At 38.2% G+C, this 26851-nt stretch overlaps 1 protein-coding gene across 2 annotated transcripts in view; it reads right to left on the bottom strand.

Annotated features, from left to right (window-relative positions):
• Positions 1–1604: 1604 nt before the first annotated feature.
• MID1 (midline 1) overlaps positions 1605–26851 on the bottom strand; it is a 230233-nt gene continuing 204986 nt past the window's right edge. For both annotated transcript variants that reach the window (XM_057389687.1, XM_057389678.1), the window contains exons 7-10: positions 20410–20553; positions 11964–12125; positions 9779–9986; positions 1605–8303 (exon numbers count right to left, since the gene is read on the bottom strand). In XM_057389687.1, the coding sequence (XP_057245670.1) occupies positions 7955–8303; positions 9779–9986; positions 11964–12125; positions 20410–20553 (863 nt within the window). In that variant the 3' untranslated portion in view covers positions 1605–7954. The remainder of the gene's footprint in view (positions 8304–9778; positions 9987–11963; positions 12126–20409; positions 20554–26851) is intronic.

Raw genomic sequence — 26851 nt, 5'->3', positions numbered from 1 at the left:
CCAAGTAGCAGCTTTGTAGTTGATTGATCACTTTTTTKGTTTTTTATTTAATGTGACATRTTTCTTCTGGCAGAGTTAAATAGACATGAAAGCATTCATAACTKGATGGTAATTCAGCCTTGAAACTGGCTAATGGCTTATGCAGGCCTCAAGACTGTTGAGCGCTCTGTACTTGCTCCTACGAAATTTCTTCATCCTGAGAGATTTCCATGTAACACTAATATGGAGCACTGACTTCATAAGACTGGAAAGACAAATCATTCCTGTTTCATCCTCTCCATGGAAAGAAGCGGAAAAATATGAATTATTGATAGTGAATAAATCACTTTTTTTCTTCTCTTTTTCTTTTTGTGTATATAATTCAAAGGTTTATCCTAATTTCCTCAACTATTCTTGCATGTTAGAATTTGCAGCATAACTCAGGGCACTTTCTTAATAATAAACTCTTTTTGTCTAAATGTATGCAATGTGGTAATTCTTTGACTGAATTGTTAGAAGAGAAACAGTTCTGAACTAAATTTGAACCTGTTCTAGGTCCAACATTGTTCCTCATCTCTGCACTCTGCCACAACCTGCTGACATTACATCAGCAATGTTTGTTTTAATAAAAGTCTGTTTGACAGAAATCTAATAGGCAAAAAAAGCCCCAACATTTTAAACTCCAACTTTAACAAATGTTCAAGGAGTATGTGGATATAAACTGATGGACAAATTCAGACAGAGGACAAAATCACTAGAAGAAACTAAAAGGATGTGTTATTGATTGTATTAAGGAACAAATCTTCATTTGCTGATTTCTAATTGTGGGTTGAGTGTGCCACTGGCTGTAATTATTAATGCAGCACAGAGCTTTTCCACATCTTCCTCCATCTACAAATCTGGATGAATTTATTTCATCCTCTGTTTGGCCATCACTACTACTTGTATCAAGAAGATGACAGAAATATAGATTTAATTATCCTCTGCTGGTGGGAGATGTTCTCACTTTGTTAGCACCACCTTCACACCAGCCACAAGGAGGACTTTCCCCCAGTTCCATGAGGATTTGGAATCTATGCTTCCCCAGAGAGACACATATTTCTTGGCTGGGAACTACTGTTGGAGAGGACAGACAATATTAATAATTAAAAAAAAAAAAGAACCCCCAAACCCCCAAGCTGACATTAATGAGGTTGAATATACATATTGCTGCTATTAAAGGGAGCTTGTTCCAGGGTTATCCTAAAATAATCTCGCTCTCTGCTTCTGCTTCTTAATCAGATCTCCTAGTGCTGTTTTAATTAGAAAGCAATGCTATTAAGCCCAGAATAATGAAACCAAATAATTCAGTAATTGTAGAAGAGTGACAGGTTTATCTGCATTCCTTCTTTAACTTCTACTTCAAAAATATTCTCAACATTCAAGCTGCCATATTGCATTAATATTTTTACTTCTCCTTTCATTTCTTATGTACATCCTGAAAATGGGAATTTTCAAGAAAACAAAAAAATAAAGCAGACTTTTTGAAACATACACTTCTTGCAACTCTGATATTTAAAAACAAAAAAATGAGACTGGAAACAGAAAGGTAGAGAAATAGAAAGATAACAGAGAAACATTTTCAAGTACAACTGTCTGTTTTCCAAGTAAAATAAAAATGAAGGTGAAATAAAAAAATGCTAATGAAAACTTTTTCCATCCTGTCATGTAGCAATTAGCTGTAATTTTTTATATGTTTCAGTGATCTAAAAAGCTACAGCTTTTTTTTTTAGCTGTTCAATGACTAACATTATACAAAACACAAAACTTCCATTTGCTGCCTTTTAAAGGCTTGATTAGTAGCTATTCTATGGATTCATGTTTTTTAGTGATACTCCTCATTACTATCTGTCTGTATGTATTAACAAGAAATGAGGTGATATTCCTTAAAAGGAAACATCTCCATGATTTCAAATAACTATATAAGTTGGGACAGTTAGAGGAAGCAGACTTCTAAACTTTTAGCTATTATCCATTTTTAAATGGAAGTCCAAGAACAATAGCCTTGTTCTAGAGTATTATATAATAAATTGTATATCTGCCACTCTGATGATTTTTACAAAAGTAATGCAGCACCTGCTAAGAGAATTGTTCCCACACTGCTTGGAGGAAACAGCAAAGCATTGCCTGAACAATTCACCCAAGAAGAATGTTATTGAGCCATACATTTTAAAAGAACCAGACATTTTAAAACACACCTGTGCTGGCCTTGGGAAACAGCTCATGAGAAACTGCAGTTTTGCTAGCAGCTAAAGTGCTTTCTCCAAAGACATGATTTAATGGGAAGTCTGAGCTGTTCTCACAGGGGCTCGTGCTTCACTTGGGTTTGACTCTTTGGAAAGTGAAGATTCATGGTCTCRTACCTACCTCTGTGTAAATCAGCACTATCTCCTTTGAAGTCAGCAGATGWAAAAATCTGGGTGAATAAAGGAGGATCAAGGCCCCAGGCTGTCATCCCTGCCCTGCTGCTTTTACTCAGGTTAGGATTTCAAATATATAATTGCAATATTATTTTTCCTGTCATTTGGGAATGTGGGTTGAGGCTGAGCWGGAACAAAAGGATGAATAGGTGCAGGCTTGCTTTGCAGGGCTGCAGCATGGTGCCAAGGCAGGTAGTGGTGGCAGGTTTTCAACTGCTCTGTCGCTCCRAGTGATCTCCCTCAGCACTGCTCCATAACTCCCTCTTTGGCTACTCCATTCCTCTCTCAGGAGTGGCAGCAGGCATAGGAGCACTGTCCATCACACTGTAGTAGTAGACTTCATGATTTCCTAATACATTGCCATGCCTCTAAACCAGAACTGCTTCAATAGTTTTCAAGCTGGTTTTCAAGCCCACAGCTTTCCTATCTCACCCTTGTGATACATTTATGTCCCTCACCTTTAAATGGTACTATGATTTGTGCTAGAGTTCCTTACTCAGAGCAGGATGAATCCCACCTGGGAAGCTCACATACTTGGTGARTGGCTTAAGCACCAGTCCTAACACTGGAGGTGATTTTGCAAAGATTATGGCTGTAGCTGATGTGTTCAGGGACTTGCGAGAGGCACATGACATGGCAGGGCTTGCTAAAATAAGTAACCTGACGAATGATTGTGTTATTTACAGCCTCATTAACAGGGWCTGCACTTGAATCAGAAAGCCAATTAAAAAAATTAAAGAAACAGAATATTCCACTCAAAGAGTGGAGTTAATGCAAAAGCCTACCTCAGAAGAAAACACTTGCACCTGCACTATTCAACTCCCACATGAATGACAAATCAGTCTGTTCTGGCACAGAGGTTTGATTTACGTACACAGATGCCCTAAACCTCACAGTCCAAACCAAGAGTCTCAGCCACACTGAAAGCATTGTTAACATCATTGTGCTTTAGTATCCTAATTTTTTTATATGAAAATCAAGTACTAAATCAARGATTAAAATGCAAAGAGGGTTTCTTTTGTTTTAGAAAGCACAATAACTGCAAATAGCTCAGTATAATCTAGAACACACACCATCAGCACTTGGAAGTGAGCAGGACTTCCCTCAATGTGGAGAAGACAAAAGAAATATTGTGCTCATTTCTATATGGGCAACCAACTCAGCAACACAGGAAAATACTGCAATGTTAATCCCTATATCTCAAGGCAAACTTCCACTATTAGAAGGATCAGTATGTGAAAATACATCAGAGATGGTGTTAGAGGAAAGCTCCCAACACATCACTGCATAAGCACCTTTTTGTTTGTCACCAGCCTCCCAAAGATGCCCCACTGAATGTCCTCAGGCCAGGTGTGCCCTGGCCAGTTACTGAGCTACTGRCGTGTACTTCCTGTGTGGGTCCAGCACTTCTTCACTCCAAAGAACAAATTAAAACAGCATTTCCAACTAAAATGGATAACTTTGGTTTTGGTGACACAGATGGGAGCCACTAGCAATCCTCACTTTGTTTTGGTGCATGGGCTTATCTGAAAACTGTGCTGCTGCAATTAAAAGCAGAATCTGGTAACTACTAGACATCTGCTTTATGAGAATACTTAAAAAAGAAATTATCATACTGTGTTGGATATTAATATTTTAATGGAATCTCCCACAGTCCTTCATGGTGGYATAAATGCTGGCCATCTCAAAATGAACTGGTTAATGAGCTGACATTATAATTTGTGCTCTCAACAGTGTCCTGTTGCGTTTTTTAACATGTAAAGAATATAGTGTTTGCAATTAAGACACAGAACAAAAACAGATGATGCTCACTGCTGTTTAGTGGCCTAAACAGCACCATGTTCATGTTTTCACCTGTACTTGTAGATTTCCTGCTTTTCACAGTGTGACCTGAGTGATTTTTATGCTTCCTACTCTTTGGCCTCTGCTCATTGGGAGTCTCTTTGCTGAGCAATTGAAAAATGGGATACTCAAAACTGACAGAAATAAACTAATGGCAGAAAATGCAGCAACTTTATTGCTCTCTGAAAGCCAACAATGGGAAAATACAGTAGACTGGAGACAGTCTACTRAATAATTTATGACATAGAGCTGATTCCAGAATGATTTTTTTCYCTATTAGATGTGCATTAACACATGAAAGTCAAACACATGGAAAATCTTTTCTGGTCTTAGAGCAAAACAGTCCCCCACCCTTCCATTACCTCAAGCTTAAGACTACTCTGAGCTGTTACTATCTTCTAAAGAGATTGTGCTATTGTTTGCTCTACTTCTGCTGAATCCCAAATTGGGTTTTAAATACACTGTTGAAGCAATCACTATACCAACACAGACTTTATCTACCACATTCATTGCTTGCATCTCAGCAGATTATTCCTCAAAAATCTGTGTTTGTTCAACACACCATTATACAATGCTACCTCATTCCTAGTCACAATAGTTTAAAAAAAAAGAAAAAAAAGGGAAAAATAATCTTCTAAGACTGCATGCTACATTAAAGTACCATGTTTTATTTTTATACAAGGATTACTTGTTCCCCCAGATTTCAATTRATTACTATGGACCATGCAAAATGCCACAGACCAGAGAAGCTACATTTTCAAATGGAAGTTTTTATTGATTAATCAGGCATTGAATCAAGTATTGTAAAATAAACAGATTTTTTTTTGTTAAAAAATGTCCAGAAGAACACCATTCATAGCAGACTTGTTTCCTCATTGTCATACAGAAYAGGAAATTGTTCAAGAAACAAGCAAAAAAGGAGCACCTGACTAATTGTTGTCACCTTGTATGTRTATACACATATGTATGTATATACACAAATTACACACTGTATTTGTGTATTTGTGCACATTCTGGTGTGTGTATGCCCATACATATGTGTACATATGTACCCAAACACGTATGCACAAAGAGCACTGAGTTAATAGGGCACTGGAGAAATGTGGCTTAGCTCCAAATGAAGTATTCTGTGTAAAAATAAAGATGATACAGCAAGGTCTGTAGATAACAGACCATCCTTTTTCCATTGGCCAAAACCATGATCTGTCTTTAGACTCATGCTCTATCTTTACAATGAAAATAAGTGAAATCATTTGGGACCTCTACAAATTCATGGTATTAGTTCCTTCCAGCTCAATCTCTGCCAACATTGTATAACCAAACACTGAGCAGTGTTTTTAGTTTATCCACTACTGAAATCAGCTTCTAGATTTAATATTTCTGGCAAAAGAGAAGATACACAGCCTTGCTACATGTACTTTGGTAACTGACTCTTTCCTTTTAGGCAGAATCTTGGCAACAATACTAGATTAAAAGTCCTTTCTTCACGCATTCTTTTATCACTGCTTTGCATACGTCATCTTCAGTCAACTCATTTTCAAAATGTTCATACCATCTCAGCTACTTCCCTAATATCCCAGGSCAGATCATCTGGGCATTGTATATCAGATTTTATCAGTAGCATTGTACTCAATTTTAAAATGTAATGCTTGGGGACTTATTTCCTTTTTAATTTTTGAGGGTACAAATTTCTTGATTATTAAAGACACTATGATAAACACTGAGGTTCACTACATGTCCACACTTTGCCTTTTTATGACTACTTGGGGAAGGTCAGTGGCTCCTACCTGTGAACTATRGGATGTTGCTCACCTGAAAGCCATGGTACCAGCAATGTACCGTCAGATTTTTCTCAATTTAATTCAGCACTTAGCAGGGCTTGTAAAGGGAAATCAAAGAAACATGGAAAGTTATTTATTTTCTGTTTTTTAAAAAAAGAAAAAAACCCAAATGGGCATGTACATACTCTCCTCATCTTGTTCACAACTTTTTGATATAATCATAAGGCAAACTGTAGTACAGCTTTGTACCTGGATAATCAGTATTTTAAAAATCTGAAGCTGAGCTTGGGACCATTTTATTTTGGGCCCATTAGTGAACAAAGTGCATTAAGGCATCTTTTTCAAAAGACACCTAAAGCATGGTCATAAATTACTGAGCAAATCTTTAAAGCTGATATTCAATTTATCCTTTCTCTACACAGGCAGATTTTCACCACTTGCATAGTAACAACAAAACACTAAGAAAACCATTCCTTTAAAGTTGTCATATGCCTCTAGTATCTCCCAAAATGATCATTTATACATAAGMATTGCAATAATTACAAAAAGCTTCTATCTGTAAAGAGAAAAAAATGCACCTGGTTCAGCTCTGAGATAAATTACATACAACCTCTATTGCCTGCACTGAAGTTCTTCAGTTCATACCAACATCAGTATGAACATTGGGTCTCCCCRTGCAGATTTCTGCTGCTGAGAGCTTGCTCTTTAGCCCTGATTCACAAAGTGGACTGTGCTTTCCAAAACAACCTGGGACAATGGTAACTGTAAGCAAACTCCAGCTGCAGTGTTTCTCCGTACAGCACGTGTAAAACAGATTTCCTTGCTTTGTTATAGACACCACACAGTGTATGACAATGAAACATTTGTGTTTAATTTAAAACCAATGGTGAAGTGGCGCATGTCTCACTTCCGAGCTGTTGGCTGGGCTCGCTGTGTTGAACCTTGGAAAATCAGCAATGAGCATTCACATGTCTACCATCAGAACTGTGACATCTTCTATTATAATCAATCCTTAAATGATGCTGAGCTTTATCAAATTAGTCTACAGTCAGACCTTGGATTGGCTGTTCTCCTCCAGTGTTGCTGATTCTCAGAGATGGTATCAGTCTTCCACATCCTCAGTGATTCTGTAACATTTCCCAAAGACGAAAACGAAGCACTGGTAGATGGGAATATTGCCATCAATAAAATAAATCACCAGATCATTTATCCACTCACATTTCTAGGAGATATTCCACATGTTTTTTATGAACTGAGAGAGCACTGCCCTGTGAACAGAAGTAAATTTAACTTTTTATTTTTGCTGTGTTGGAGAGCTCCACTTCCTCTCTTGCTTATTTTTGCTCTTTTGGTCTTCACACCCCTACGTGCAAAGTAGAAATTGGGAGATCTCRCACTCGACAAGGCTGGTAATGAGACCACTAATGTTGGCACAAATAAAACCTGCAGTATACTGACTTGTCCACTGTGCAGTTTTCATCCTTCCAATGTAYTATTTTTATCCACTGCAAAATAAAATTTTGCAAAAGGCTGATGAAACTTCAATTAACAGGACAACCGATGTGCAAAAAAAACCAAAACAAAAACCCAAAAACCAAAAATTGATTTCCCAGGTGTCCAAACTAGGCTTTCACTTTCTTTTTTTTTTTTTCCAATTTTATAAATAATTTATAAATTCTCCTGTAAGAGATGAAATACAAAACCAAGCAAACAAAACCAGCTGAAAAAGGAAGTCCTAAGAATATTATTAAAGCCACTTCTTGTCCTTCAGTACAAAATACACAGAAAGAGAGGTTCTCTCCTTGCCAGTTTTGCCCAGATTTGGCAGTTCTGTCTGGGATGCCGCCTGGCCGCCCTGGGAAGATGTGTCGCCCTACCTTTGGCTTTGGGCGGTCACGCCAGCTGCTCAGAGGAGTCTAGGTGGTCAGGGATAGGCAAGCCAGTTATAATGGTCAAACATTTGTTCCACACCGTGAACGTGGGGCACACCGGCTGGCCAAACGTAATGTCAAAAGTGTAAAGGTGTAGGGAGTTCAAAGCGTCATAAAAGGCAAGGGAACCATTGTCGTAGTCCAGCAAAATYCCGACGCGCCGGAGGTGGGGCGCGGGCTCGATGGGGATCTCTTTGCTGTTGTGTCGCACCACCCACGAGTTATTGCAGCGGCAAAGCACCCAGGAGGCAGAATTCTTCCCAATCCATTCGTGCTTCGGTGCTGACTTGTAGGAAATACCAATAGCATACCTGCAAAACAAAAGAACATCTCAAGGGAACGAATGYTTCCTTGCCATTTTGTCTCTCAGTGAAGTCAAATGTTAGCCCAGAGGAGTCCCTGGAACGTCCCAGCCTCTTACTGCTGTAGGTTAAGCTCTAATTTAATGATGTTTCACCACAACATCTGCACAGGCTTAATTAATGTTTTTCCCTGTCTCTCTTTTGGGTTTGAAAGGTCAGGGAAACTCAGCATATTGCTTCTAGTTTGGCAACTGTGGCAGTTTTTTTGAGGGCTTGCCTCTGGTATTGAAAAGGAAAATTGTTGAGTACTCAGCAACTCAGAGTTTAAATCACARGACCTCAAATTTCCATTTCCAACAGAGGAATACAGAGGAATTCATTGATTTTAAAATACACTGCTATCTGTCAGTTCATCTGATCTCTTCTTACTCCTTTAATACATGGCCCAGAAGAAGGAATGTGAGAGTAAACATCAAAGGACACATTAAACATCCCCCATTTTGCCATTTTCAAATATGTTTTGCCAGATGTTGGTGTGGTTTTCAGATTCAAATGAGCATTTTTTGAGACTGGGTTTCAGGCCAAGTGAAGCAATTGTAGGTGAAGACATTTGCTCTGCAGACCATAATTTATGACAAGATGTGCAGGGCAAAAGGATTGCAAAAATCCAATTAATGGCCACTGAGCAAAGATACCTGTTTCATCATATATAACAAAAATATATAAGTTCCTCACATTCTAGAGAAACTGAAGTATTTGTTGGGTTTTCAAGCAACAGAGATGAATGCACCRTAAGTTTTTTCTCCCCATTCTGTAGCCCTGGCACAGGCAAACATGATGTCTTTGAATACCAAATGATAACATCTCTTCCACTGACTAAAGGCTCTCTGAAACACACCCCTAGGTGACACAGAGGATCATTCACAATGGAGAAAGCCATCCTCTATTTCCTGGCCCTTGCTTCATGGCCTGGGGCACAGACCTACACCTCTGCTGCTTTGTGTCCCCTCCCCAGAAACAAATCTGACCTCTGCCCCTGTTAAACTGGATCATCAAGTTGCCCTCATTTTTATTTATTTTTTCATAGTGAAGGACAGAATATCTTTCACGTTTAGTACAGAAATGATCACATTAAACAAGTTCTCTCCTGTATAAGCAAGATTGAACTTTTTGTTCCCTCCAATTAAAAAAAATCTTAAAATGTACTCTATGTGGGTTCAAAAAAACAAGCAACCCCAGCTGTGGAGTAAAAATCCTGTGARGGCTGCTAAATATAAAGATGCATAATCTGACTGATTTATTTCCAGAGTCCAAAAGTGCTGGAGATTGGGAAACTCATCTGACAAACTACTTGAAAATACATGCTTGGCCTGCTCTTGCACTGTTCCTGATGTCTTTGCTACTGCTCTCCATCAGAGAAATGGTGCCAGCACCTGCGTGGTGTGAACTAGAGATCCTTTTCACACCTATTTTTATATACATACCACGTRCTCCCGCTTATAACCACTTCCCAGTAATGCCGCCCGCTGTCGATGAACACGTTGCCAGCGACTCCGTAGCTCCCTTGGCTCGTGAATCGCTCTGGTGTGTGGCTCTTTTTGGATGACGTTTCATCCCGCTCCACTGTCAAGTTATCGTGAGACACTTTCAATTTTCTATGAGCAGATTTGGGGTCCAGTTTAAATGGCTGACCTAGAGATGCAKAGACAATGGTGACAGAAGAATGGTTTGGCTTTGGTTCTGAAAAGGAGAGTGGATTAGCCAGCCTCTAAGAAGCCCACAAAATTACATAACCATATTAATTTCCTCCTCTCAAGTGTTCTTGAGATAGACCAACCTATTCTGCTCCCTGCAAGAGCTAGTTTGCATTGCATTGTCAGTTTACTGTCAGCTWCATTGTGCACTAACTTCCCCGTGCCGATAATCCCTGAAAAGAGCCCTGCATAATCATCGTGTCCATTATCTYTGACCTAGAGGTAACCAGAATACTCTAATTCTTGCATGTAATTGAAACCAATATACATGCTAATAAAGGTCTGAGGGTTGCTTTTTTCACAGCATATTAGATTTAGAATAAATTGTGTTCTATTAATTCTCTAGGGATAGAGCTCCATARTAACATCTTCATCATTCTTACAAAAAGTATGATTTCAAATCCCACAAAATGAGCTTGAAAATAAGAAGAAACATTATCCTTGTCTCTTTGTTCACTGACAGCTTTATTTGTAACAAGCACGGTCAACAATTCAGGATTGCTTTGGAAGGATGCCCATGTGGTGCTGGATACTGTGCATTAAAAAGAAGGAAGTGAGCTGTAACTTGGTCCAAATAATATGGTGCAATAACATTACTGAGGCTGTTGCTCTTGGCAAGCATCTTGGGCTCTAGCACAAGGTTTGTAGACAATAACAGGAAGCCTTTTGGTAAACCAAACCTTGTAGATATATAGAGCCCACCACAATTCTGACAGGCTTGCTCATTGTGTCAGAAGGCATTTACTTCCACCAAGAGACAACTCCACAAGTGGTCCAGAAAAGCACTTTTCCCTTCTTACTGTCTTGTATATCAAAGGGAAAAACATGTAATCAGATTTGATGACATGCACAGAAAAAGAAAATGAGATCTCTCATGAAGTCTGTGTGAGACACTGGCACATGGACCTAAAAATAAGATGTAAATTTTTCAGGGTTATCTACTTCTGCTAYGTGCATTTATTTATATATTATAACTAAATGTAAAAATAATCCCATTGGAAAGTATWTGGGGACTATTTCTGAGTGCCTGGCAGCAGTAGCAAAACCTCMTGCCTGCCTCTCCAACTGCTTGGCAGCCTTTGTGTGCTGAAACAGCATCTGAAGGATGTCTCTCTGCACTAAATYGTGTCTGATCACATCACAAGGTTAACAGCACACAGGAGGAAATCAGAAAGGTGTCCACTCCATTCTCTTCAGACTCCTTCTTGTTACATTCACTATCACCCCTGCTCAAGCACCCTCCCCTACAATGAGCAGCTTTTAGAGGATGCACAAATCCCAGTGTTTCCTTTCCAGCCCTCAGAGCTGCCCATGATGACCACATGACTGAGAGATTAGCTGAGGCAAGAGGGAAAACCAGCTAAAAACTAGTCTTAAAATTGCTATTCTACATCTGCTAATAATTTGAGTAACCATTGTTTTTTGAAGTGGGATCTCTGACTATCACCTTGCTGAACTCCATAAAAAAAATGAGGGGGCTGAAACTAAGAAGTTTTCCAATGTCCTAAAAAAGGAGATAATTTCGGAGGATAAAATTGGACTAGCAATTATCTTACGAACACTACACAAAAAGAAAATGTTTTACTGCAAACATAAAAAAGTTTGCTTTGTAGAGGAAAAAGAGTACAAAACCACAAAAGAGTATTTGCAGCCATTTCACATGTGATAGCTTGGTTCCTATGTGACATTTCCAGTGACCAAACTACAGATGCATCTTTCAAAAAAAACCCCAGCATATTTTCTACACGGCTGAGGATTCAGACAATCTTGAATTACGCTAAATAASTGACTCTCATTTTGGAAAGCACATTAAAAAAAGTTAAACTCCTCTGTCCTCTATCCACCAAAGACCAGACCTAAAAAGGAAGGCCAGAAAGGAGAAGACTTGGTGCATCCTGGGTCTCGTGTTACTCACTGTTTGTCTTGAGCTTGCCAGGCTCGCTGCTCCTGCTGCCAGCCTGATTGATGGCCTTAACGATGAAGATGTACTTGGTGCCACTCTGTAAGCCGTGCACCGTGTAGTGGTTTTGTTTGATATTAGGAACAATCATCCAGCTGTCGGCTGAGTTGCATAAACCTGCAATTTCCAGCAGAGCACATCAGTCACAACATGCTAAACACTTTGAAACAGAGGGACATTTAGAGCATTCCCAGGCACCCAACCACCAATATGAACTTTGCTTCTGCACCTTTTAAAGTGTTGTTACATTTGCTGAACCGCTACTTAAAGCCACTAACTCATTCTGTGTTAACCCAAGCCACAGCCAAGGTGCCTTTTAAGTTCTTGCTATGTGAAGTGAACCATAAAAAGTGGGCATTTAAGAAATGTCTCAGTGGAGACACTGAGATTTCTCATATCCCAGCACAAGGCATTCTTTATTGCTTAAGAACTGGAGGATTATGGAGATCCCATCAATCTACTGTTTGGATTAATGAACTCAGTTTAAACCTCAGAAAACGAACGTAAGCAGCAAAGCCAGGAGGGCTGGGAGGCACCTCTGCTGACAGTCCCCAGGTATGCATTCTTCAGAACCTGAAGCAAATCATGGGAGGCCAAACAGGGTAGAGCATGGGCTTCTTTGGCTCTTGCACTTCAGACTTTGCCAGAAAGTAATCTAAGCCAGTAAATTTAATGGATGCAACTTTTTGATTTATGTCCTTATGATGAGATGCCAGCTGGGAAAGAGCTGGAAAATTTTCCATTTATAAACCTTTTTGGTTTATATTTCGTTTATATTTGATGCCTACCACAGATGAATAATATGAATTAAGTAAAATAAGGGAGTGCCAATATAATAATCAAAACAGGAAAATACTCTCTTCAAATGAATTTATTAAGCTACATAAATTTTTCCTACTGCAATGGCAGTCAATCATCTATCCTACTCACTGTATATTTGGAATAGCTCCTGGTCTAATGGATTCCCCAGTCTCTTATTGTAGATGTTTACAGAAAAAAAAATAACGCTCATTAAGAGTATATCTTTTCACAACCTTTTATATGGTTATACAGCTAGAAAAAGATGGAAGTGTATGCAGGTGTGTACACATGTAAGGCTGGAAAACTTAATTGAAAAAGGCTTGAGTGTATTAGGAACCTGACAGACTTCAGGTTTTAACTAAAGATCTACCAGCAAACCCCTCATGAAGAGAATCTTTTAGAACTCAGTAGTTATTTCAGCTCTGCAAATCAGACAGTATGAAACCTTCATGTAAAATAAAATTTTACAGGCTACTGATCAAATCTTGATCAGGCTACTGATTACAAAACTTGACAGAAATCGATCTGATACAGGGTTGCAGACTCATAGCCAACTCATGGCCATACTATGAGATTCCTTCCTGATTTGATATGTGCTTTTTGTAACAAAAGATCATTAGAAACCAAATTCAAATTYCAAATTTCAATCTGAAAATTACGAAGTTTGTGTCTCAAATTTTTCTTGCATTCCTTTGCATTACAAAGTATTCTTGAGAGGCAGCAGAACAGAGATTTATTCTGCTGTGCAAAGAGGTAATTGTGGCACAGTTTTAGTTTGTATTCATATTATCTTGTCACCTAATGAAGAGCTACAATCTCTAAACTATTTTTCTGGACTCTGAAGAGAGGGGGAAATCAGTAACTACCTCTTTTCACTTCTCCAGGTGTCAACTCCCTACCAGCCACAAGTGCCTCTCTTTTCTTGTCCACAGAGGAAGCCTAGATGAGATCTCTAACTTCAGGTATCTGAAATGATGTGAGACAAGTCACTTGCCTATAGATGGTTATATATATGTACACACACATAGATGAATGTATAGAATAATTCTSTGCCCTTCTCATGAAGAAAAAGAACTTGCATTGTAACCCTAGYTGGGTCCAGCATTTGTTGCTTAACGCAACATCTGTCAATGTCTTCTTCACTGAGCCATACACACTGAATTATATTTATTTTCTTAGTCTGTCAATGGGTTTCCYATGAAGAAGAAAGGAAATAAAAGAAGCAGCTTCCTGAAATAAAATATTTCACTGAGTACTCAGAGGAAATCTCATCTTTTCACAATTTGCCACAGATATTAAAGGCACAATTCTTCTGCAGCTGAACCACCACAGTTGCATTGACACCATCCCTTACTGGACTCATTGGTGCTATTGCAAAATAAGTTCAAGTGTGTTAAAATAAAACAAAATGAAGCACTGGATTTAAAGGGAATTCAGTAAGATCAAGGAATCCTTAGCTAAGATGCCTCTAATGGGATGACATACAACAATCAGTGGGATGGATACAGTGGTCCTAGAAGTGTCTCCTCTGACCACAACCACATTTTGGATGCAAAGTTCTGTGATATATAAACCATACATAAACTGACCACTATGCCAGCACAGAAATGCCYAGAGTTCTGCGAACTTGTCTAGAAACTAGGTTTGTATTATTCACTACAACTCTCTAATGGTACATTTTTCAGATTTGCATTAGACTTTTTATGACACCCTCCAGAGGCTGATGGCTCCTTAACAAAGTATAAAACTTCGATCCCCATGAAGGACAGCAAAGGTACTGTTGCATTGCTGAATTCCCTCTTGAGTTCRTCCCCTCCTCCCGGGTATGTGGATTTGTACACACCCAACAATCACTAAGGACCTCACCTACCCCAAACTCTCTGCACAGTCAACAGAGAGAGTCAGAAACCTCCTGTTTGACCTGACCCGTGYTTCAGGGGAAAGCTCTATCCTCTCTGGTGACAGAATACATCTTAGGTTTCTTTTCTTTGTCCTTCCAGTCTCAGGCATCCCAGACTACTGATGTGCAATAAATGGATGCACAGTGACTGTGCTCAACAAACCTTGCTGTCTCAACAAGCTCTTGCCTATGCATCARGGGGCTCAGAGACATGTTCTTGTGCTTTCTTACTGTACGTTCTTTGATAACAAACTTTAAATTGTACTTTGATTCAAAAATCCTGGGAATGAAGTACTGATGATGCCAAASTACAAGTCCAAACGCCTTCAAAAGRGAGAATAGTTACTAGTGGCAGCCAAGTTAAGTCTTTAAGTATGAAAGAATAATTTGTCAATGCATCAAAGGTATTTGTCTCCAGTTATGCCTTGTCAGGACAGCCTTTCTTCTCTGAATACAAAAGAATATGATTAAGGAAGTTCAAGGAAATGAGCAAGTAGCCTGGTCACGCTGGCATCCGGGGTAGTGTTTGCCCTCTCTGTTCCCTGGCGTGGCAGCAGGTGAAGTGGAAAAACTCACATCTCCTCACTGGGGCAGCAGCGGGAGCCAAGGGTCTCCTATTGTACCCTCTCCTAATCCAGGCTATGTTCAGGTTTCTTGTTTCAAAAATCCAGGGCTTTTTACAGGGTTATGCAGATGGTAAAACAATGTATTTTAAAACTGTAGCCTACAAAAATGTAGAGAATTTAAATTACATCCTGGAATGGTGCAGTGAGCACAGTGATGTCCGTACAGGATGTGTGAGTTTTCAAAACAAGTTTCTCAGAGTCTGGAGGCAATAATTTGTAAAGCTATTTCCCTGSTGTTGGCTGTTGATGCATTTTAAAAAACAGATGGGAAAAATCCCAAGGTGTAAATCCTCCTAAAATTTACACTAGTAGATTTTATTAAAATATATTTTCTTGAAAACTGTAAAAGGAGCACAAAAGTCATAGGAAGGTTATTTAATCTCTTAAGCATCTCAATTATTGTAAAATGCTTTATTTAAATAAATTATTACCAATTCAAATTGGTTGAGGAAATAAGGTAGGTGAAATTAACAGATAGCTCTCCACCCCCACTCTTCATTCCAATCTCCAAAAAAAAAAAAAGGCTGGATTTCTGCAAAACACATTGAATTTTTTTTTTAAGAAATACACTCCTTTTATACTTTTAAAGAGGCAGAAATTTTCCTGGTTTCATCCCAAATTTGCTCTTGTGCCATCAAAATTCTCACTAAAATCTTCAGTAGAAATCTGAAGACTGTAATGAATCTGTTTTTAATAAAATAAAATTTCCATAAAGAGACAAAGGCTAGAATATTAAAAAATGAATTGGTGAATGATAAATTCACTGTTTTTTGTGGAAGCTTGGGCTCCTAATTGTCTTACATCCTTTGACAAAATTTTAGCCTCTCTCATAGGAAGAGAAGTCCTGTAACAGTGAAAATGTTCTGACAGTAGTACACTGTATCCTTTCCTTTTTAGAAATTGGACTGTATAACCATGATTCCTTTTACCAGATAAGAGAGAATTATTGTTATTATCTTGCTTTTTGTCAAGAAGGGAGAGGTGCGTTTTTCCTGAAGAATCTTGTATCACAGCTAGAAAATTTGAACCTCCTGAAACGCACTGTAACAAACCCATGATGTTAAAAAAGGCACACTCAATGAATACTTGAAAATCTATTGAAATGGGATAATGAAATTATAATGCATGTTAGTTAGCTAGTGACAAAGTAATTTTAAAAGCTTTTACCATATTCAGATTGGAGGTGATTAGCTGCCTCTCAGAAATGCAAATGTGCAAGTGGTGTAACTCTGAGAACAACTGCTTTAGTAAAAGCCTACTTAATSTGAAGTCCCGTATTGCTCTTATGCACAGAACAGGTCTGCCAAGCATTCAATAGCCAAGAAGTTTGGCCACATTTGGAAATAATCTTTCCTGTATAAAATAGGATTCAAATGAAATACTCTATTTGGACGTTGGCCATCAAATGTTAACTTTCCAATTTTTCAGTTAATAAAAAAGAATATAGTTGATTATGTTGGATAGAAAATATACTAGAAAAACATAGTATTGCTTGTTTTYGTTACTGAATTCTTAGCAATCTCTGGATGATATATGCCTCTGGTGGGGGAAATGTACTGTGAGTGGAAAGTGCAGTCAGGCTGGCTCTGTGGTTTAAGAAACAGATTCCAAAATAACAGCCTCCATTAGCACGGTAGGTGGGTACGTATGCAAAGTGATTCCCGTTGTCTCGGGGGATAAAGCTTGTTGGTTTAATGCAGTTCTCGAGCTGCTCCCTGGTGACTAATTCATAGCTACAAAAACACAGAACTGAAGTCAATCTATAAGCSTGTTTATCTGCTACAGGCATCGCACAATACCAACAAAAACTTTTGGAATATGACGGAGAAATTAAAATATTTTTACATGCAGCAGCATGCRAATGCCATAAATAGGAAGAAATTTGTGCTAACCTGAAGCCTATTTTGCTAAAACAGGATTAAAAAAAAAMAAACAACAAACCATATGAAGACTGCAGTGCAGCACCTGCTAATGCCACTTAGAGTGACAGTATTTCTGTGTTCAGCTTCACTACTAAGGTACACTGTGATATTCTAAGAACAGCCTTGGAAAGCCATTTGTAAGAGGTGGGATGTTAGAATTTTCAACAGGATCAAGCATATAATGTAAAYAAAGTGAATAAACATGCAAGCAGTGTTCTGAGAAAAATGAGGATGGGATCGACAGGACAAGAAGAAATGGTCTCRAGTTGTGCCAGGGAAGGTTCMGATTGGATATTAGGAAAAAAGTCTTGATGGAAAGGCTGKGAAAGCATTGGAACAGACTGTCCAGGGAAGTGGTGGTGTCACCATTCCTGGAGGTATTCAAAAGACATGTGGATGTGACGTTTAGGGCCATGTTTTAGTGGTGGACTTGGCAATGTTAAGTTAATGGATGGACTCTGCTCTTAGAGGTATTTTCCAAMCTGTGATCCTATGATTCTATTATGGTAGTGGGCAAATCTCTAATACCAGTGTGATTTGGAATGAATGGGAAAATCTCACATTTTGGAAACCCAGGAAGATTTGCAGCATGTTGGCAGTAAGATCACCATTGGAGGTTTCAAGTCTATGTTAAATAATGAGATWAAAAAAAAAACAACTTTACAACATTTAGAAAGACCTTTCACATGTACTTATATGTGCATGTATTTAATTTGGGTTAACATTATAGCTTTCAATCAAGCCAGGATATATGCATAAGAACTAACTATTAAAAAAAAACAAAACAAAACAAAACAAAAACCAACCAACCAACCAAAAAAAAAATAAAAACCCAAAACAAAACAAACAAGTAAACAAGTAACAAAGCAACACAAGCAAAAACAAGCAAAAAAACCAAAAAAGGGCTATTCTTTAATTTCTTTCGATTTTCATTGAAGGWCTTTAGAGCATTTTGTAAATAAAGTTTCTTACAGTGTTAAATTTGTTTTCTCTTCAAACTTTTAATTACACTATCTTTGCAAAGTGATAAAATGAAAGATTGCATACTGAGCACTTCACACAATGCTTGAAAATTATATTGCATCCCTGAAAGCAGACTTATTGATATATGTTGTGCAGATCAAAGCTTTCAGCCCCACATGGGAAACCCACAGTACCGCCTAAAATAGAAATACCTTGTTATTTATTCTCTAGTAAGCAAGGAGTAAAATCCCACATCTCAAGGGCGTGGCAATGCAGCACCTTTTTTTGCTGCCATGCTCACACATAGTGCCAAAAATGGACTTGCATAGCATAAAGTMATTGATAAAAATGAACTAGAAAACAAGYGACACACTGTCTTATCATTAAGTCMTCTCTGCTTAGTAGCAATTAATCAGAGAAGCTTTTCCTTCCTTATCTACCTTCCTTCAATTTGTTCAAATTTACTATTACTTTGTTATTATCCACCTTGTTTAGATGTAGGAACATATATTGAAGTTTATTTGTCTTTCCAGCAGTCTTTAATTTTGCAGTGTGTTCTTCAAAATCAGGCTGTTGGGGAACTASTAAATGGAGGTTTTGACAAGACACTCAGCAAATTTTCAATAATCCATCTTCTTTTTTCAGTCAGTCTTGAGCACTACAATACATTCACAGTACTCTACTTAAAAAAGTACTAAGATGCCAGCACAGGAATCCTCAGATATCCTTTCAGATGGCTTGGAAAACAAACTCCTGCTTAGTGATGGAGAAGATGAGGTTCACAAAGTAACAGAAGAGTCAGTGGGAGAGTCTGGCTCAATATTCAAAAGGCATAAAGCACACCATTTTTCCACTGGCATAAAGTATGTAAACATGCCCACAGCACTGACTTTCATCAAAGTATCTCAATGAATTTTCTTCTTACAAACAAACTTTGCAAGAAGAAAAACACTTCTGCCTTGTCTCACAAATACTTATGTAGCTCAGTGCATGGCCAGAGTATTTGATGCTGGACARATTTGAGGATGTACGAAGGTTTCAAGGAACAGGGAAAGCACACACTGATCATTTCTCACCATGCTCTCYCAGGCTTCAACAGCTTTTAGCTCTGGGACTTCCTGAGCCAGGAGGAAGTCCCTGCACTTCATTGTTCTCAATGTATTTTTCTTGCACGGTCTGTCCAGCCACCTCTTGAACTCAAAAATACACCARCCATCTGTGGCAATGAGTTCCCAATCTAAATATATGCTGATTTGAACAAACTCCACATTTTGACTGATTTGGTTCACTTCAGAATCCTTGTTTTATGAAAGAAGTATATGTCAGCTAGTGGTAYTCCCATTAAATATATGGGGAACAGGTAGAAGCTGAATGACTTCTCCAAATTCATAGTCTGTKATCCCAATGATTGCAGAACGCTGAACCCAGAAGCATTGACTTCCTGACCAAAGATTAGACAATGCTTTATTTTTTGTGAGGAGTAGCTATTTAACAATAAAGCAATCCATCTCCAATAAGTAAATTTGGTCATTAAAGAAAGTGACARATTCAAAACACAGAGAGTACTCATAAAAATAGTGCTGTAATATAAAATACACAACCATGTTTCTTAATCTCATTTTAAGTAAAACAAAGTTATTATATAAATTGCTGTTCACTTATGTTTTCTGATATARCCTATAGTTCACTGAGACCTATGCTTCATAGCCTTGAAGACAATAAAAATCAGATGGAAGAATTTAAATCTGTATTTCTGACAAAGGTCCAGATCTCAAGTTTATATAAATGACAATGGGGCTGCAGTTCTGACTAACGACCAGCTCAACACAGGCTCCCATGTGCAAACTGCCTGACTAGTGCAGACAATGGAGCTGAGGGCTTTGAACTTGTTATGTCTGCAAAAAGGGATGTGGGACACAAGAGACAAGTTAATATGGACAATACTTTTGCTGGGTTTAGCCTGAAAGCTAAACACTCCTAGAAAAGATACAAGAAATTTCAACTGACTTGATTCTGAATTATAAAACCTTTAAAAATAATTACTGGTTTGGGTGGAAAATCTTGGCTTTAAATCTTTCTAGAAAGTATTTTTCCTTTTGTTCTTGACATAGAAGTAAATTTATCTTTAAAGACTCTTGGTTTACATAGAGCCATAAGGAAACAGAACAAGAGAAGAGATTTATACTCACTAACAACGTTGGCTTGTCCAGTGAAGATGGTGTACTGYAGCTCGTAAGAGACCACACTGAACTCATCATCTGATGTCCAGTGCACAGTAATGGTATCATAAGAAGCTGTACAGAGCTCTTCTCGAATGGTGGGTGGGTTGGGAGCTGTGAGATACAACACAGGAGACACAATCAGTAAAGGATTTCCGTCTCCCCTGAGATTAGCGGATATAACTGATATATGAGTTTGTAGCGATATCATCCAGCAGACTTTTCATTAGTTTTTCATTAAATCAATTACTAACTTTAATTATCAATTAGTAATATTGCAATATTATTGAAATATTATAATATAATATAAAAAATTCCTGTTAGGAAGGAATTCTTAATATCAACACAGCCACCTAGGAACCTCTGATTTTGAAAATATTTTGTGTTAAAGTAGCTTTAGTTTCAGATGTATTGGTGGTCAAATTAGATGGATACCATGACAAGTTACTTTTTCGAGGATTGTTCTGACCATTTCACCAAACTTATAAAAATTCCTTTGATGCATATCAAGAGGGAGGGTCAGCGCTCTCCACTGTTGACTTGAAAGCAKTGTTTGCCCAGCCTATCTTACCAGAGATTGCCATAAGGGGTATGGTGGTGGTGCATCCTTCCCTGCTCTGCTCAAGGCCATGCTATGATCTGCCACTCATTAGCAACAGGAATTTAAAAATATGATTTTGGGGAAGCTCCCAACAATCATACTTTCATGCTCAGTTTTCTCTTCTCCATTTTTATTGACCTACTAACTATCYTTTATAACATAGATGCATATAATTTCTGCTGGTTATAAAATTCACTTTTTCAGGCTTAGATAAAGATTTCTTATCATAACATAAAGACTGTATGAATTTTACAACCAAATAGCCATCCAGGAGCCCTCTGTCTCTTTTATTTTCTAATCAACAGGCAAGATCTCTGTTGTTGTAGCAATATATACAGTCTTTTCCCATATTGATACMTGGGTTTGTTTTAAAAGCCTATTTAAATAAGTGAACCCTGAACTAAGTTACTTAGGTCTAAATTTTCTTTTTTGCAATCTTTAAAAAGCAAAACACCTAAACAACAAGGAAATGAGTCTCTCTTTCAAAGACTGGTGGATTTTCTTGCATGCTTGTCTCAGTGGGAGCTTCATTCCAAATCCTCTTCCCTACAAGCYACATCATGAAAAGAAAAATAACAAATCCTTGTGCTTAATAGTGCTTCTCTCAGCTGTCACAGAGTGAAGAAGGAGAGCATTCATGCTGAAACAACCAAAATATGTCTGTATTAAAGGAAAAGGAAGGTAACTSTGAATGTTTGTGGTTTAGTTTTGGGGGCTTTTTTCCTCTCAGCTCTTTAACCTCTGTTAGCCACAAATAATAGCCTTTAAAATGGCTCTCTGAAGGAATTCCACCTTTACTTTTGCAACATCTTCTTTTTATGAAACATCTATTTTATTTTGCATTAAAAATTTTTATAGTTCATGTCTCTGATTTACTGCCATATGCTCCCAAGGATTAAAGTTCAGACACGTTCCCAAGCAGGCTCTTTTAACCAAGGGGCATAAGGAAACATTCAAATAGGATTCATGATATGTCCATGATTTGTGATGCTCTGAGTATTGAAACATAGAACCTTATCAATATCTTTTTTGTAACTTGTCAGAGAAACCCTTGGGACAGATGGGTATTAATTAAAAGAAAGAYAAATAAACTCAAATAAGATCAGTTACCCAGGAGAAGAATATAATCAAAATGTGGAGAAAAAAATGTCTACAGTTTTCTGAAAAGATTAATGGTTGTATCAGCTATGTTCCAAAAATTTATCCTGTAGAACAATCACTGGAGGCTTTGAATTTTTTTTTCTCCCTAGTTAGGGACTTCATTTTAATATTTTGCCTGTCCTTCAAAGACCAAACAAAAATTGGAATAAGTCTTAATGACAAATATACAAGTAGATCCATTTTTTTTGTCTGCTGGTGATCAACTAAAGTCTTCTKCCATCTTCTACACCTAACAACAAAACATTTTATTTGTTATTATTTCAACACAGAAAATAAATATTAATTTATGGAAAGCAAAAATTACTGAAGGCTTCATGAACTGTAAACTGCATTTCAATAACATCTAAGCACCTTCARCTTTGAAAATGGCAGCCTAAGTTTGCTTTTCATATGCACACCTGACCTTATAGCTGAAAATTTACAGGCCTTCATGTAATGAAAACGACTCAAAGAGGTTTGACCTTAGCAGGACATATATTCCCTGGCTCTTGTGATTAACCCACACTCACCTGAGATTATACTTCATGAATTCTGCTCTTTGGCAACATTCATGTCATAAACCATTCAGAATAAAACAAATACACCTGCTTCTCCTGCAGAAAGGCAGGGAAGTCTACATTCAGATGCTTTTTTTTACAATAAAATAATGTAGCAGTCCGACTGCCAAATTCATCATTCCACAGCACTTACTCCTTTAGAGAGTGTAAATTTGTAATGCAATTAAAGAGCTTGACCTCAACCAGTTAGCCTCATTATTGCATTTGATAGTGTGTGTTTCGATCATGGAATTCACCAGTACTGTTACAGAGCTCTGGGCCACAGGGAAACCTCCTCAAAACCTGCGGRGATCTCAAGGCTGCACCAGCAACTTCCCTTTCCTGACCCAGGTGTTCTTCACCACTGCTCCAGCATGCTTCCAGCACAGCAGTGGGAGACAAAATACACTTCTCYGTGGAGGATCAGAGCAAATATGTGCGAGTGGTAACTGCTTCAGMCACTCAGACTTTCACACACCAGTTWTTGTGAATCAACATTCTCTCACAAGACAGAAAAATCATTGCTGTTTTMCTTCATTTTGGCTCAAAACTGAGTAAACACACTTAAAAAGTCTGTAACCACACATGAAATGCCTGAAAGAACTAGTATTAGAAATGCAGTTTCTTAAATTTAGTCTCAGAAGGAACGGATCTCATGAGCATAATTACTCCCTTTCAACCARGTCAGCTTAACTCGCCTCCCTGTCCATGTCATCTGCATGGCTTTTGGTCTGGAGCAGAATAAAGGGTTCACAAGGTCCACACATCTGAGAGACAGGTKAGGGACAATGCCACCTCTCCCTGGTGAATCCCAGCATGAATGCAGTGCCTCCTGCATGCCTGTTTGGGTTCTATCCAAATCCTCCCAGCACAAGGTCACAGAGATTAACTAAAACCACCTCAACTTCATTTTGTTTGCTCCATCTCCCTGCTATYGTGCAGTGATTGACTTTGTAAAGGTTCCTTATGCATTCTGATACTGAGTAACAAAAAGAAGAGCTAAGCAATCTGCTTGGCTTAATGGTGCTAGAAATACCCATACTGCTGGTATGAACCTGAGGAGTTGGCAGAAGCTGCTCTGAACCTCTCAGATATTCATTACTGACTCCATCATGTATCCTGATGCCACATGATCATGGTGTATCACTGGAATGAACCAGCATGCAGGAATTTGAAAGGCACAGTTACATCAGACTGTGGATACAAATTTTATGTGTTACRGATTTTCCATGTATGAGTTGGTACCAAGGGCTCAGTCATAACCATCAAGACACAGTCTTTGGGTAAACCAGAACTGCTCAAAACCAACAGAAAGAGATTACATTCAAGCCATGAGACTGAGTGTTGACCGTAGGTTGGTTTTTGATCTTTCAATGCTGAAACAGTTAAGCAGTAAGACAGGTTGTGAAGAGTTTCCAGAACAAGGTTGTCTCTGTGTGAAAAAATTGCTGGCATATGCTAGGCAATACATATTTCTTTGTGCAGTCATAGCTGAAGTGACAGATGAAGAAACCTTATCATTGTTTCAGATGGGATTTCTGAAGCAGGGCAAATTGCAAGGTCACAGGATAGATGTTCCTGCAATTGGTTTCAAAGCATTAAGACACAAAACAAGTATTTTTGATTCACAGTGAACAAAAAAAGTCCTTATGACAGTAATATTGTGCAGAGAGTTTGCAACTCATATATATTGCCTGGATCTAGCTAGATACATGTTTAGAAAAAGATGATTTCCAGATGAAGAACTTGAGCAACTGTTAAGATAAGAATGCTTTCAGATGMCATCAAGGCTACATATACAGAGAAYAGAACAGTCAGATGAAGATTAAAAGTATTGTTTTAATATACTGAGCTTGATATCTCAATGTCTGGCTGGCAACTTTCAGAAAGATATCAGAGATTTTATTCAGATAGCAGYAGCTTTGGACAGATATCTACGTAAATGATAAGCACAAACTAGTTAAATGAATTATGTCAGTAAAGACATAGCCTAGGAAGAAAGAAAGATAGGGTTGGGGAGGTGGAGGGTGAGATCTGACAAATATTATACTGGGAAGAACCAAAGGAAAATCAATTCTCCRGGAGACAGCCAAGGTCAATTGTTTCAAAAGCAACTGACAGCAGAGATAATGAAGCTGGAATTTAGGTTTTGACATTTTGTTCAGAAGCAGTACAGTTGATTGCTRTAAGGTAGGCTTCTTCACTTAATTCACAGTATAGACCTATGACTAGGATGTACAAAATTGTTTTACTTAACTGTGAAATGTGATAAAAGTAAAGCCTAATTCTCTCAGTCACAAAGTGTTCAGTCTATGATCTAGGAAATTTCCATGCACCAGTCTGAAAGGAGTAATGTAAACCTTCCTCTTAAGTTTCTGGACAACAGTAGAGAATAATCAAATGCATTTTACTCTTGGAATTATATGTATATATATGTATATCTCATGTATACATATATTTACATAAATGTATTTTAACTGTCTGCACAGGTTGCATTTTATGCTCAGAAAATTTGGACATATGCTTTGCATTTTGCAACTGCACCATATGCTATTTATTAGAGTGAAGAAAAGCCAGCTAGAACTGTTTTTCACTGGGCATCAAGGGCAAGGATAAAAATGGTCTGTTAGGAAAAAAACAGCTAAAATGTTTGATGCATTTGCAAGTTCCTTTAGACTGCACCATGAGCAATTTTTTAAGACTGTGGATGAGTTAGGAAAAAGGCAGTGAAGGAGCTGTGTAAATGACAGGCATCATGATAAATCACAGAAAATACCTTTGTAGCAAGAAAACCTTTCATTTGGTACAGATGCAACTTTTGTTTTCTGCAGTGTACAGCAATTAGGCTGATGATATTGACATACGATGTGCAAGGGGGAGAAGACCTGAGGGCTGAAGGAACAGACTGCTGGACAGAACTCACTTCTTATAACTTTAAAATCTAAATCACAGTTATCTGCACTTGAATGTTTATCCTCTGWTTGGAGACAACTGGGAGAAATAAGCAACTCCAGAATGGGGTCAACAGCCTTGATACATGTGCCTTAAAATGAGATGGTCATTTCTTTGACTATAAAGGAAGATGAGAGGGATTATTCTAGAGGTAGATTGCTAGGTTAGGACATATGAATCCTTCCTTTAATTTACTTTTTTCAATTTCAGGGTGAATGGCAAAACATGATGGCAAAACTCCTACAGATTTTGAGAGAGGCAAACACCATCACATTTCACTGGTACTGTATAAATAGTTGAAATTACTCTTATCACATTATTATTGTGTTTTATTTACTTGAATATGTGTTAGACACTGATTGTATTCATCAGTCATACGGTGATAAATTTCTTGCCGGTGAAATTTCTCTTTTAGGTATGGCAAGAATCCCACAGCTCTATCAGGAAAGGGTGCAGCTCCCTGTKCATTCAGCCAGTCTTGTGCTTCCCAGTATGAATCTGTTCACTTACTCATAGAATTAAGGAATCARAGAGTAGTTTGGATTGGGAGGGACCTTTAAAGGTCATCTGGACCAACTTCCAGATRGTGAACAGGGACATCTGCAACTAGGTCAGGTTGCTTAGAATCCCATCCAACTTGACCTTGAATATTTCCAGGGATGGGACATATACAGMCTCTCTGGGCAACATGTTTCAGTGTTCTCACCACACTGAAAAAGATTTTTTCCTATACAGAGTCTGAACTTACCCTGCTTTGGTTTGGAACCATTACCCCTTGCTCTATCTCAACAGACCCCACCAAAAAGTTTGTTGAAAGGCCACAAAGAGGTCTCCTCGGAGCCCTCTCTTCTGCAGGCTGAACAACCCTAACTTTCTCAGCCTTTCTTCTGAACTAAAGCTGAAAGCCAGTCCTCTGCATGGAAAAGACAGTGGTTGGCAATGAGGAGACTCTGCAGACTCACATCCTCCTGAATCAACACAAGTTGGCAAACWGGGACAAGTGAATGGACCCAGGAAGTGTTTTCCAATGCTTTTCTAACAGTGCTTTGTGCTTCTCATTGCAAACTCTTTCTGCTAACAGCAGATGCTTAAAGACCCTGGAAAATAAAACCCTACCACATCTCTTCTGCTTTCAATTGAACTGGAATGAATTGTTCTAATT

The sequence above is a fragment of the Malurus melanocephalus genome, unplaced genomic scaffold (genome assembly GCF_030028575.1).
Source record: "Malurus melanocephalus ecotype Western Australia unplaced genomic scaffold, MMel_1.1 scaffold_1, whole genome shotgun sequence".
Taxonomy (NCBI): domain Eukaryota; kingdom Metazoa; phylum Chordata; class Aves; order Passeriformes; family Maluridae; genus Malurus; species Malurus melanocephalus.
This window is presented reverse-complemented; position numbering and strand designations above follow the sequence as displayed.